General features: G+C 42.3%; 1 protein-coding gene across 3 annotated transcripts in view; it reads right to left on the bottom strand.

The window, feature by feature from the left end:
* CH25H (cholesterol 25-hydroxylase) overlaps positions 1-14,626 on the bottom strand; it is a 79,010-nt gene extending 64,384 nt beyond the window's left edge. For 2 of the 3 annotated variants that reach the window (XM_075130948.1, XM_075130947.1), the window contains exon 1: positions 12,407-14,626. Coding sequence is in view for 1 of the 3 variants with exons in the window: in XM_048857192.2 (XP_048713149.1) it covers positions 9,507-10,394 (888 nt within the window). In the remaining 2 variants the exon portion in view is untranslated. Of the gene's footprint in view, positions 1-8,986; positions 10,471-12,406 lie in introns of those variants that run through there. The other variant, XM_048857192.2, reaches the window with a different exon arrangement.
* Positions 14,627-15,159: the final 533 nt, after the last annotated feature.

Raw genomic sequence — 15,159 nt, forward strand, 5'->3', positions numbered from 1 at the left:
CACACAAAGGGCCAGCTTTCTCCAGGACACAACCAACTTCCTCCAGAAACTCCTTAACATTAACAACCTCCCTATACATCAGCATCCCTCAGAATGACTGCATCACTCCCTGACTCAAATATCTACAAGACAATGGACAGCACTCAGATATCCACTACAAACACATCACCAAATGGATCCATTTAATCTTCACCCATAAAAATTTTACATTCAGCAACAAATACTTTGTACAAATTATGGGAACAGCCGTGGGTACTGGGATGGCTCCCCAGTATGCCAACCTCTTCATGTGCCATCTTGAGGAAGAATTTCTGGACAAAAGCATCATAAAACCAATGATAAACCTAAGAAACATCAATGATATATTCATCCTCTGGACAGAAAACCCAGACTTCTCAGATTTCCACCACAACTTCAACAACCAGCACCTATCCATCAAACTCTCTTTAGAACACTCCCATACCAGCATCAACTTCCTGGATCAGCTTCAACAATAGTACCCTACAGACAACTATATAGAAGAAACGCCAAATTCACCACCCTTACCTTCACAAATTTAAACACACTAAGAAATCTGTTATCTACAGCCAGTCACTCAGATACCACAAAATATGCTCAGAGGAAAAAATCTGGGATATACACCTTAACACACTTAAAACCACCTTCACCAAACAAGGACACTCCACCAGAGAAGTAGATTGTATCATGGAATGGGCCACTCAAATACCCCAAGAGAACCTGCTTCAATACAGAAAAAAAAGCCCAACAACTGCACACCCCCTAGTTGATACTTACCACCCCACACAGGAACCTATACAAGGTTTCATTAAACAACTACAACCCATACTTGTGATGGGGACCACATCCTGAAAGAACTTTCCTGAACCCCTTGTTCTGGCCTTCAGATAACAACCACACCTTGCCAAGCTCATCATCAGAAGCAAGGTTCCCACAGACCAGACCCTGCCATAAAAACAGATGCAAAACTTCCAGAAATATCTCCATTGCTATGACACACCTTTCAAGATCAATGGGTCCTACATCACTAGTTGTGATAGGCATGTGGACCTCATCTAGTGCACTAAGTGCCCCAATAACAACTATGTGGGTGAAACCAAACAATCACTATGTTCTTGAATGAACTCACGTACAAAAATGATAAAAAGGGAAAAACCACCATATCACCTGTGGGTTAATATTTTTCACAAAACAATCACTATATATTTGACCTCTCAGTCTTCATCCTCAAAGGAAGCCTGCACAAAACCCTCAAAAGATGAGCCTAGGAGCTTAAATTCATAACTTTGCTAGACACTAAAAATCATGGTTTTAATAAAGACACTGGATTTATGGCTTATTATAACAATCTATAACCCACTAACCCACCTTTTTTGTTCTATGACTGCAAAGATGTTAACTGGGTACTTCACCTTAAATGGTCTCTTGCAATATGTGTTAATTTATGCTAAACAATTTGTTCCACCTTGTAGCTAATGGTGACACTCTGAGTACTTTTCCCAGACCTGGAGATCTTGGTGTAGCTCAAAAGCATGTCTTTCACCAACAGAAGTAGGTCCAATAAAATATATTACTTCTCCCACATTGTCTCTCTAATATGTATGCATCTATTTTTAGCTATGGTCTAGCTTTTACCCTGTTTATTCAGTGTCTTCATTTTTGTAAGTGTCCTGTGTTGGGACAGAGGAAGCATGCAGAGATGTCTCCCATGTTGTCATAGGATAATTCAGAGTTCTAGATTCTGACATTCAGGTTTATGGTCATTGTAGACTGGTATATCAACTGACAGATGCCTTTGCATGGCTTTAGGGAAAGGAAGGGTGAATCCAAACTGTTATTTCTGCCCTGTTTTGTCTGTTTTTTGTTAATATAACAACAGGCTCATAGGAAAACAAAATGTAATCAGTCTTTGTGTCAAGGAAAACCAAGTGGAGGTAAAAGGTTAACGTGCAACCAAATGCATTCTTTTTTCTCCATATATCCATTCAGTGAATTAGTGAATGATTCTTCTCAATTTCCATCTTTTACATTTTGGGACTATACAACTGGGCTCAGGTTGTCCCACCTACCATTTATGTAGCAACCGATATCTGCTGTACTCAAAGACCCACACCTGAAAAGGTGGCTATTTTCTAAAGGTAATAATTCTTTTCTTATTAATTGTGTGTTTAATATATACTTACTTATAGACATGCTGGCCAGAATAGGTGTACCTCAGGGGACTCGATTGGGACTGAGATCCTAGCCCCATTGAATTCAGTGTGAGTTTTGCCATTGACCAGCAAGCCAGGACTTCACCTGGGAATTCTGGAGACCTGAGTTATATTTTTATCAATATCACCAATCTCCACTGTGACCTTGGGCAAATACTTTCATTTCTCCCCATCTCTAAAGAGGATGATGATACTTATGCACCCTGGCATAGGTTTTGAAATCTATTTAATAAAAGCAATAATAAATATTTGTTACAACTAAAGTGAATTCCATGAGACTACTCTGTTTGTGCATGTGTTCTGTATTACCTGTGCAGCTTCTTAGTAATTAATATATTTCTTTCCCTTCTCATTTAATGAGTAACTATTTTCTCCCCACTTCTGTCTATAATTTACTGCGTTCTTTTGCAGTTAAAATGAGTTTCCTGTAGGAAATCTACTCCCTTGTTGTTATATAAAACTTCTTTGTCTGAACATTTATTCTGGATATTAATATTGAACCCTTGTATATTTCAAGACCATTTTAAAAATGTCTCTGACTATCCTTATTATCTACCATTATTGGGTAATAGAGTTTTCCTCTCAAACCAGGTGAAGTCTCATGAGCTGCTGCATCTACCTCAGCATGCATCATTTTGGACTGCTCCAATACAGCGGACTTAGGGAATCAGGATCTCACTAGTCAGGGCTGTAAGGTCTTCTCTCTTTCTTGCTTTGCACAAGTAGTTCTTTTTGAGAAGGATAGGTCTTGAAGGCATTCACCTCACCCAACCAGGTGAGAAGAGCGGTCAATAGGACCTAGCCACTGCTACTGTCTGTAATACCCCCAGAGAGAAGTAGGAATACAGCTCTGGATGGGGGCTCTGACCATATTTTTATTTATTTGAGTAAAAGGACACCTACCCAGATGGAATCTAGCCCTTGTTGCTGCCATTGGCACTTGGCAAAAGGGTTACTTAAGGAAAAGGAAAGCAGGCAAAAGCATTAACTTTTTTAATTTGACGCTGCAGGAATTTGTATTTCACTTGGGGCAAAAATACAACTTTAGTTTGTATTCTTACCCCACCTCAGAGACTGGGACTGGGCTTGATTAGCGGGTGTAAGGCCTCCAAAAAATTCCAACAGCTGCTACAGGAAGTGGTATTGACTATTCAGGATGTGGCACTTTTCCCTCACAGGGTATGTCTGCAGTGCAATCAAGGATTGCTGTTCCTTAGACACACTGAAGACAGTAACTGCAGTATAGCTGCAACAGCTGGGTGGCAGCATGGGCTAACCTTCCAAGTATGTACCCTAGGCAGGATTGTATTTGGGAGGTTACCAGGTGACACTGCCCCTGCTGCTGGTACAAGGGCTAGTGCTCTCTTTGGTGTGCCTAAGGAGCAGCAAGCCTTGATTGCATTGTAGATGTACCCTGAGAGGGAAAAGTACAATATCGTCAATAGTCAGCATGGGCTGCAATCACACCTCTTGACTCCAGTGTTGACATACCTTGAGTCTGTGACAATACCTTGGCATAGTGCTGAAGGCAACACCAACAGCACAGTGCCCTCTTTTGCGGGGGAGAGAGATAGTTAAAAGCCTGACATCTGTAGCTCTTAAATATTCCATGGCACGTTTTGCCAGAGTTAGGAGGGTTAGCTCCAGGGTCCTGGACAAATTTCAGTTGAATTAACACACTTGCCTTACATAAGTTACCTGTAATTCCAATTGTATGTGTATTCTTCACTGCCTGGGCTGCACTGCTGTGTAATGGTGCCACTAACTGCTTGGTTCTGGGGTGGAGAGAGTGATTCCTGTTTGATTGCTTAATGGATCTGTGAATGGATGAACAGGCCCTTTATGTTTTAAGGGGCAAGTCATCTGAGATCAAGTCACCTCTCCATGATGTTCATGGGAGAAAAAAAAACATTGACCCTGTAAAAACAACAAGAAGTCCGGTGGCACCTTGAAGACTAACATTTATTTGGGCATAAGCTTTTGTGAGTAAAAAACCCACTTCTTCAGATGCATGGAGTGAAAATTACAGATACAGGCATAAATATATATTGACACATGAAGAGAAGGGAGTTACCTTACAAGTGGAGAACCAATGTTGAAGGCCAATTTAGTCAGGGTGGACGTAGTCCACTCCCAATAATAGATGAGGAGGCGTCAATACTGAGAGAGGAAAAATTGCTTTTGTAGTGAGCCAACCACTCCCAGTCCCTATTCAAGCCCAAATTGATGGTGTTAAGTTTGCAAATGAATTGTAGCTCAGCAGTTTCTTAGAAGTCTGTTTTTGGAGTTTTTTTTGTTGAAGTATGGCTACTTTTAAATCTGTTATTGAGCGTCCAGGAACATTGAAGTGTTATCCTACTGGCTTTTGTATGTTACCATTCCTGATGTCTGATTTGCATCCATTTATCCTTTAACATAGAGACTGTCCAGTTTGGCCAATGTACATGGCAGAGGGGCATTGCTGGCACATGATGGCATATATAACATTAATAGATGTGCAAGTGAATGAGCCTCTGATGGTGTAGCTGGTGTGCTTGGGTCCTATGATGGTGTCATTAGAGTAGACATGGGGACAGAGAAGACAACGGGGTTTGTTGCAGGGATTGGTTCCTGGGTTAGTGTTTCTGTGGTGTGATGTGTAGTTGCTGGTGAGTATTTGCTTCAGGTTGGGTGGCTGCCTGAGGATTAGCCTGCCTCCCAAGGCTTGTGAGAGTGGGGGATCATTTTCCAGGATAGGTTGTAGATTGTTGATGATATGCTGGAGAAGTTTTAGCTGGGGGCTGTATGTGATAGCCAGTGGTGTTCTGTTATTTTCCTTGTTGGGCCTGCCCTGTAGTAGGTGATTTTTGGGTACCAGTCTTGCTCTGTCAATCTGTTTCCTCACTTCCCCAGGTGAGTATTGTACTTTTAAGAATGCTTGATAGAGATCTTCTAGGTGTTTGTCTCTGTCTGAGGAATTGGAGCAAATGCGGTTGTATCTTAAGGCTTGGCTGTAGACAATGGATCGTGTGATGTGTCCTGGATGGAAGCTGGAGGCATGTAGGTAAGTATAGCGGTCAGTAGGTTTCCGGTATAGCGTGGTGTTTATGTGACCATTGCTTATTTGCACTGTAGTGTCCAGGAAGTGGATCTCTTGTGTGGACTGGTCCAGGCTGAGGTTGATGGTGGGGTGGAAATCGTTGAAATCCAGGTGGAATTCTTCAAGGGCCTCCTTCCCGTTGGTTCACATGATGAAGATGTCATCAGTGTAGCATAAGTAGAGGATGGGTGCTAGGGGATGGGAGCTGAGGAAGCATTGTTCTAAGTCAGCCATAAAAACGTTGGCATACTGTGGGGCCATGCGGGTACCCATAGCAATGCCGCTGACTTGAAGGTATAGGTTGTCCCCAAATCTGAAATGGTTGTAGGTGAGGACAAAGTCACAAAGCTCAGCCACCAGTCACAAGTGCAAACAGATGGATTTTAAAAATAAAATGTAGAAGCTATTTGAAGTTGCTCTGAGGTTTGGAATTGTGAAGATGGCTCAACAGACAGAGGCCCAGTGGGGTGTGAGAAATGACTATCCGATGGCCATCCTCTCCACTGGTGGTAGCAGAAAGGCTGATCACTTAGCATTTGCCTAGAATACTTTGCTTAACACCCCTACTCTTGCAGCTCATTAATAGGGTTGCCAACTTTATAATCCCTGAAAACCAAACACCCCGGCCCCCTGCCCCACCTGCCTTCCCCGTCCATTGCTCACTTTCTACCCCTACCCCTGTCACTCGCTCTCCCATCCCCCAGGATTCACCTGCTGCCTGCAGAGCTGGGCTGGGAGGAACTGATGCAGAGCCTGCCTCCCTGCCCAATCAGGGCACAGCAGGAGTCAGTCCCCTGAGTGAGGGGCTGGGGTGGGGAAATCAGGGCACAGTGGGGGGTCCCCGTAGCGAGGGGCTGGGAGGCACAGCAAGCCAGGGGGGCAGACAGGATCCCCCCTTGTCCCCCTCTAGACGGCACCAGTACCTACTCTGGAGCCCGGTCCACGAGCCAGTCAGCTCTCTTCATCAGAATGGGGAATGGGAAGAGCAGCGGCTACTAAACAGAGCTGCTCCTCCAAGCTCCAGCAGCAACTGCTGCTCTTCCCATCCCCCAGTAGCAGAGGCCGGTTACAGCTTTTAGCAGCTGACTGGATACTGCCAGGTTCCCTATTTGACCAGATGTTCCACTCAAAAACCAGACACCTGGCAACCCTAACCTAGTGGGCAAAACACAGCACCTCCACTAGCAGAGACCTCACTGAACTCTAGCATTAACTCAGTATTAATTCAAAGAGAGCACTTACAGAATTACCAGTCTCATTTCCTGTAGCATCTGTTCATAGGTTTTTGTTTTTATTTTTAAACAGAGATACTATCCAAGTATTGGCTTGGCTTAACCTTGTTTAGCACGGAGATCTGACAAGATCACATCATCATATGTCAAGTATAATACCGAACTCCCATTGAAGCCACTGAACACCACCACTAGAAGTTAAGAATTTGGCCATCTGAAGTCAGTGGAAATTTTTCCTGAGTTTAAGGGTTGAGTTTTGAGCCTTGCATTACTTCAAAGCTGATATACTGGTTAAAGAGAAATCAGAGATTATAATTTGTCTCTCATTTGCCATAAAAGAGAACACTTCCTTTCCTTGCCCTGCATCCCACAATATTTAAGATTATTATAATCAGGCAGATTAGATGGGTCTTTATTTCTGCTTAGTCAGTGAACACATCAGCTGGTTATATTCTTTTAAAAAAATCTAAGCTTATTTAGTCCCTTTTAAAAACAAAAATGTGATTTTGGGTTAACATCTTTTAAGGGTAACAAAACTGTCATGTTTCATAGATTTTTATATGGAGATATTTCATGAGCAAAACAATCGCCCCAAGCAGCTACTAAGAATGTCATATGGCTTCCCTCCAAGCCTTCTGCCCCTCCCGCAAATATTTCCAAAAGTGTGCTGCCACCTTTACCATACAACCTGACAGTCTCAAACAGCAACAAAGGCCTTTATTCCAGGTTGGGTTTACTAGAAATCCAGAGCAGGAGCTTTTCAGGATTTGCAGTCAGAGGACCAATGCTCTCCTACTTCACTAATAGAACTCCCAGTGAAGTCACTAGGGATTTTGCTGAGAGAGGAGCATGGGATCTGCCCCAGACTTGTATGTTTACATTCTTCTATGAGCCTTTTATTTCCGGACTATCCTGACAATGTTATCGATAACTATGTTCTGTGACAGGGTCAGGCCAGACTGCTACAGGGGAGTGCCGGAGGGAAGGTATATTAGCCTCAGGATAAGCAGGTCCCTCTTCCCCAGTAACTGAGCTGGGGTTATTCCAGGTTAATTAGGACACCTGGAGCCAATTAAGAATCTTCCAGAACAGGTTAAAAGCCTTCCCCAGACAGTCGTGGGGTGATAGACGTTGTGGGGGCGAGCTGAGCAGTGCAGAAGCTGACAAGGATCAGGGAAGAACCCCACAGGTATAGAGATTGGGGAGAAACCCTACCCTAAACAGGAGCTAGGGATCCTTCCAGGTCCCAAGACCTGAAGAAAAGGACCCTTCTAGAGGGGAGAGACTGAGCTGTGCATTTGCTGTGGTGCTGTCACGCCCAGAAGGGTTACCAGAGACTAGGGGTTATTCTTTCCCCGGCAGGAGGGTCGGGAGGAACCCCGCTCAGGCAAAGTGGGGACAATAAGCCAAGGGGTGTGGGGAAGTAACCCAGGGAAGCTAGCAGCTTTTCCTGGGAACTGGCAGCATGAGGCTGCTACTTGTAGGGTCCCTGGTTTGGGGCCCGGAGTAGAGGGTGGGACCACCCCCTCCTGCCTTTTCTTCTCACTGGATGTCCGCCAAGGAGGCCAGAAGCCTCAGTGAAGCAGTGAGAGCCTAGCAGGCCCAGAAACGGGAAGGCTGCTTGGAGAAAGAATTTCCCCACCAACTATAAACTGGGGGAAAATTCTGAGACACAAGACCTGATCCTGACCCACCACTAGAAGGAAGCGCGGGACCCACCAAGGCAGAGAAGAAGCCCTGTTACAGCTCTAACAAGCCTTAAAGCTTGTTGTGCTTCAACCAATGCCCTCCGAGATTCATGAAAATAATGAAAAAATTCCTCAGTTTTGTGGGAATTCCAGTCTGATTCCTAGCCAGGTTTTTGCAAGTCAACAACAAGTAATTTGGTTGGAGGACAGTTACAGGAATTTCAAGTCAGACGCCTATGAAAGGGTCATTCTACTCTCACGTACATCATAATACAGTGGAAATTATTCAAACTCAAAATCAATATGAGTGGAATTTGGCCCAGATTTTTAGACCAAATTCTACCTTTCTTTGTATCATCAAAAACTGAAAATTATTTAATAAACTCTCTTGACTAGTGCTTTATTTTGGAGGACAAGCAAACGGTCCTATTCTGATATTCAGCATATGTATTTGTCTACATGAACCTAAATATTTTAATAAGAAAACTCCTGCCTCTGAAATCGAAACAAACCCCAAACTGTGCAGACAGAATCAGAGAGACAAGGTGGGTGAGGTAATATCTTTTCCTGGACCAACTTCCGCTGGTGAGAGAGACAAGCTTTCAAGCTCTTCAACAGGACATTGTACCAATAGAAGATATTACCTCGGCCCCTCTTGTCTCTCTAAGATCCTCGGACCAACAACAATACTGCATATAGACAGAATCATACATTTTCTGAGGACTAAGGACCAAAATATAAGAAAGCAAAACGTAGTTTTAAACAAATATAAAGATTTATTTTCCACTTAAAAAAATAGAGTATACTGGGGTATGCAATATAAGGATCCAAATTATTGCAAAGAACAAACAGAATCAGATTAGACATTTAATGCCATCCAGCAGCAACCTTTTTTAAATAAGATATTTTCTTGGAATTCTTAATGCACACTATGTGCATTGGTTCTATTCATATCACAAGTCATCCTATAACAGTAAGAAAATATTTGTCTCTGTATGTATAAAACACAGTAACACAATATGCTTTATAAAAGCTGGCATAGTCAAAGGAAAGAAGGCAGTGAGTGTTTCTTAATGCTTTCCTTATAATGTGACATTGTTTCCAAACACGTAGTAACAGACCTTACATATGCAATTCCATAAATATATATACAAACATTAAATTAGATTTGTTATAAATGATTTCACATTTTATATCTGTGGCTCGGGAAAAAATTATACTCTTCTTTTAATTTATTAGCTGTACAAAATTAGCTAGGTAACAGACGAATTCCCTGTTATTGTTGTGAATGTGCGTGAGCAAGTGATCCAAATAGTCTGTCCCAGTGGGTGAAGTAAGGAGCATAGTTACATCTGAACTTCAGGTGATGGAGATCGTGATGCGGAGCTCCTCCATACAGGCCAAATGGTATCAGTCTGTTTGTTGACCATGGAAGTTCATAGCCTGAATGATCCTCCACTGACAGCCAGATATTAACAAGGAAGAAAATCATTTCTGTCAAAGGATGGCATTTCAGCAACACTGGATTTATGGCAGCAAAAAATCCCAGTGAAAGTAACTCCCAAACACTTGAGTACTGTGTGGTAAGAGCAAACGTAGATACATGCTTATGATGAACCTTGTGAAAAGTCTTGTAGAGCCAAGGCACCTTATGATGAAGCAAATGCCACAGAAAATACTGGAAGTCAAAGAGAAGCAGGCAAACAGTTACATCCAGCAGGACCCTCGGCAACTCTGGAGCCATTGCTGGTAAATCCACTGGTCTCCAGTACCAATGAGCAACTGTCACTGGGAAGATAAAGACAACGTGATGATAGACACATTGAACCATACAAGGTACCATCATTCCCAGAGTTGGATAAATCAGAGGCTGGATTTTGTATTTTCTCACGGCTGGTACTTTAGTGCTTAAGAAGTCCAGTGCAATGTAAGGAAGACAGAAAGTCATGTAAGCTGTAAACGAAAACAGCACTGGAAAGTAAGGTGACTGGATCAGTGGCTCCTTTGCTTTAACGAAGTCCCAGAAAGGCTGCAGAGTGACTGGGTCTAGCCTCTTTTCCATTCCGTAGCTGGGCAGCTCTCTGTGAAGCACGCTGCAGTTCATGTTGATGCTGGCTGAGGCTGCTGTGGTTGTGCTGCTTTTGTAAGATTTTACCCCACCCATTTAGTGACATCACACCAAACATGGTCACAAGCACTCCAGAAGGAAATCCCTCTCAATCCAGAAGCAACGAAGTGCACTACAGAGTCAGAGCAGGTAGATCTGTATCATTAGCCCACCTATACTGGAGACTAATTTTGTAAATTGATGACTAGTTACAGGGCAAGGCAATCATTAATATACTAAAAAACCCGCACTGTATTATATGAATGGTAAGTAGAAACAAACTAGTGTGATATCCCTGAACACTAGAAACAGGAGAAAAGGTTGGAGTAGGATTTTCTGTGCTGCTTCACCCCGTACATTTTCAAGAATTGTCATTTTACCATTTTGTAAATCAAAGCAATGGTAGCTCTGCCTCGACACCCGTAGCTACACATTAATCAGGTCAAAGTGTTGTATTTTTCTATAATTCATACTAAAAGATTTACCTGAATTTAAACCCCACATATGACCCCCAAACTCTTTTGAGATGAGAAGGGTAGAAATTGGAACCCAGGTCCACACATATTTTGCAAACAGCCGTTATAGGGAAGGGTTCCCTCACCCTGGATCCTTCTCTGTAAACAGTCCTTACACACTCCCCTGCCAAGGACACCACCATGAGCTTTATTTTTACCATATGCTATACAAGTCCTTGTCCCTATCAATATGAGGCTTTTACCTTCTGCCCAGACAAAGGGCTTGGTTTTCCTGGCCTTTCCTTCCAGCCTTGCCTACCCCACCCCCTTCCCTTTTCACTGTCCTCTGCTGACAAGCTGAATCACTTTAACTGGTTAATCACCTTGTGCTCAATCAATTATCTTCTCAATTTGTCCCATGTGGGGATGTTTAAAAAGTGCACAAAGCGGTGAGTCTGACTTAGGCTACTCACTCCTAATCCCCATAATGGGCACAATCAACCCCCTAAATCAGAACAGCACCAAGCTGTGGAGCTGAATTTCTGCCTTTGGCCCACATCTGTCTAGTTCACAGCGCATATTCAGGTTGTGATCCTGGACCCACTGAAGTAAGTGACATTGACTTAGGCTGGGTGCAAAATTGGGCCCTTGGTTATTTTATTTTATTTAAATACATCATCTCACATCAAACTGAGGTGTTTTTGTCAGTCCACATCAAATAGTACAACATTAACGCACACTAGGGAACTTTTAGTGCACACCAGCAGGGTTCACACGGGCCAGTTAGCACACAACACATTAGTGCACACTAGAATTTACACCCCTCTGGTGTAGTCTAATGCACCATGTGGACAAGCCCCAAGGTTTCGGTGTCCATGTAAAGCAAACTGAAAAACATTTCAGTTACTGAGCACACTATTGAAATAAATACTTTCATACCCTCTCTGTATTTAACTCATCATTATACACCTAGCTTTTTTCACTCAGTTCATGATGCTGCCAAAGCTTCCATATGCTACAGGATTGCAAATTGGTACCTCACAAAAATCAGAGGGTCTTGCGTAGAAAAACCCATATATTGGAATGAGGCCCTGCAGATGAATACCCACAGAATGCCACAAGTGCATGACTCCAAAACTCTGTCCCAGTCCCAGCTGCCAGCAGGGATTCTCACAATGTGGAGCTCCTCTGCACAACCCTAACAGCTTGATGAGGGAAATTCAGACCCTGAAAGATCCGCCATCAAGAACAAAATGTTAACAATGAAGAAAATTCTGTATTTGATTTTTTCCCCCAGAATATTTTGATAGGGACCCAAGATCAGCTTTCAAAGCAGAGTGGGTCAAAATTCCATCCAACTGTCCTCAGTTATGGGGATACATCAGAGGGCAGGTCCCAATGAACATTAAGCCCCTTACCGGAAAAGGGAGTTGGGGAGCAGGGTAGGCAAGCTCTGTAGGAAAGCAGCTGGAGAGGAGAGTCATTCAAGGCTTGCCTAAGCTACAGATACTACAACAAAGGAGGGGAAAGGCTTCCCTGTCTTTTATTTTAGAACAAGCCACTAAGCAAGATGCAAAAAGGGAAGATAACTGGGGTCCTTACATAAAGACTCACCTCCAAGAAGCTGTGTGAAACAAGCTGTATAATCCCTGTGGTTGAGGTCTGTAAAAACAGCATGTGCTAATAGCTGATAGGTTTGTTCTGAGGTTGTTCAGAAAGCCCCTTTGAGATAACAAGAACTAAATACAGAGTATTATTTATGAGTGCAGCTGCACCACCTTGTGGCCAAAACCAGATTTCAAATGGCTTTATCAATGACATAAGATTAAGTGGTTTTAAGATAAAAGCTTGTATCAAACAGACTTAGTTATAATGGCTATTTTGGAAGTAAAGATTTGCTTTATGCTGTTATTGGTGAATAATAAAACATTAAAAGTAGTTTCTAATTCAGATGAATTTTCATGAACTGCTGGGACTCAAAGCTGCCAGCAAAATAAATTGTTTCCTCAAAGTTTAACTTAGTCCCAATAACTAATTAAAAAACAAACAAACAAACCCACACATTGATGTAACTTTGATCACAATCCAGGATTTACTTAGTCCTTCAATTTACTTAGTCCTTCAATTCAGTAATGGCAAAATTGTTTACGCGGTCTATGGCTGAAACTAACAGCTTTAATATCAGATAAGTATTTATGTTTTGCAAGGTGCTGAGTATAGGACATACCTTTTTTATTTCTGTTTTTTTTTTTTAAATACACTCCTACATGCCTTCAGAGGACCAGGAGAAGAAGATAAATCCAAATTCATCTCCCAGACAGCTTCATTGAAAACTCTAGCCCACAATTCTAATCAGAAGCTTTTTGGCCCAGATGTTTTAAAGTGTGTGGACAAAACACATCCTTTTGTATACACAAAACACTTGATGTGGGCACACACATTGGAGTCTGCAAATACTGGACTTATGCATATGCTTCACGTTGCATGTCTATTTTTTTAAATGTAGGCCTGGGTATCTATTGATTGATTAACTGTGTCTCTAGTCTCTTGCTTTCTTGATCCTGATCACCTCATTAGACTATAAGCCTAACTCAGACTTGGTCTACACGTAAAAGTTTTACCAGTATGACTATTTCAGTTGTGGGAGGGGGGAGGAGTTGACTTTTACTAAAACAGGTACACTGATACAAGCCCTAATGTGGATGCACTTATACCAGTTGAGTTATTCTCCTGCACATACAGGAATCAACTTTATAACAGATATTACTGCATCCACATTAGGAAGGGTTGCACCACTTCAACTATACTAGTATAGCTGAAATGGCACAACTTTCTACCGTCTTCAAGTTCTCAATAGAAGGAATACCATGTTCCCTTTGCTCTCATACTGGTGCATTTTTATGCTGTTCCAAGTTGTTTTATACCCCCAACCCTCAAGCGTCCTAATATTATACAAGTAGTATATGAAAAACAACCTTCCATTTCCAATGGAAAAAGTTTCTTGCAACATCAGAAATTCTTTGTAGAAGAAACTCACCTAAAGCGTCAAACATGGTAAGATGACACTGATGGACGTATAAGGACACTCTTTATGGATGCCTGTAATATGACTTCCGCTGCAAGTGATAATGTGGACACTACCTGGAAAGTGAAAAGGAGGGTGACCCAGAAAAACATCATGCAGAACAACAGAGAAAAGTGAAATCCATCAACATGACACTCAGAAGCCCGAACATATCAGCAGAAGACTGAAATAAATGGTGGAAACTAGTGGATGCCCTATGCACCTCAGGGTGCAGGATGCTAAAGAAAGAAGTGTAATAACCCAGCAGATGGCAGCTATGAGAATCAACAGTTGGGAGGAGCACCATCTTGGCAGGAATGTGTGTATAGGGGGTGGGGGGAAGAGCCGTGGTGGAAGGACTGTGTTATTCTGGCTGCGAGTGTGTGTGAACCCAAGGAACAGGACTGTGATGGACACTGCAAGACTGGGGCTGGAGGTGAACACCAGGCCCACCAACGGGGGGCAGGGAAGGGGGGGCAATTGAGCACCTCCAGAGGTGGAGAAAGAAATTATGCCATTGGGATTTTTTTTTCCTTTTACTGTTTCACTGTTGCTGTTGAATTCTCTTAAGTCCCCCATACCCGTTTAGTCTGTTGCTCTGAACCCATTTCCATGCCGAATAGTCTTTTATATAAATGGTCTTAGAACTTGTTTAGGTTTTTGTGTCGGGGCTTCAGGCTCCATGCAAGCAAAGGGGGGTCCCCTGCACAACCCAAAGAGAAACAGGTGCAGGCACATGCTACCTTAGGACAGGAGTTCCCAGACATTTGCTTTATCCAAAGGGGCAATAAGGTAGTAGTGCAAGAGCAAGCTAATCTTGCTAACCCTTGGAAGGACACGGATACAGCCTTTTGCTCAAAGATGGACAACACAAGCAGTAATTCTTCAAAAACAAAATAATATTTATTTAGAAGAAATGAGTAGTTAACAGTGTATCTAATAAAGCAAGAAAGAATACATAAAACATAGTAAAACACAATAGAATTACATTTGAAGAGTCATATAATAAAGCAGAGAAACAAAATTAAAAAAACAACACCACAGAATACACAGGACATACAGACCATATAGCAGTTACACTGTAATAGGCATATACAGACCCTGCATACACAAAGGCCTTAGTGTTAATGTTATAATCCGATAGTGTTGTTTAATTTAATGTAGTATGCATGACCTTTACATGCATGTAAAAGAGACTATTTCAATGTTCGCAAAAAGAAAAGGAGTACTTGTGGCACCTTAGAGACTAACCAATTTATTTGAGCATGAGCTTTCGTGAGCTACAGCTCACTTCATCAGATGT

Source organism: Caretta caretta, chromosome 7, assembly GCF_965140235.1.
Source record: "Caretta caretta isolate rCarCar2 chromosome 7, rCarCar1.hap1, whole genome shotgun sequence".
Lineage (NCBI taxonomy): Eukaryota > Metazoa > Chordata > Testudines > Cheloniidae > Caretta > Caretta caretta.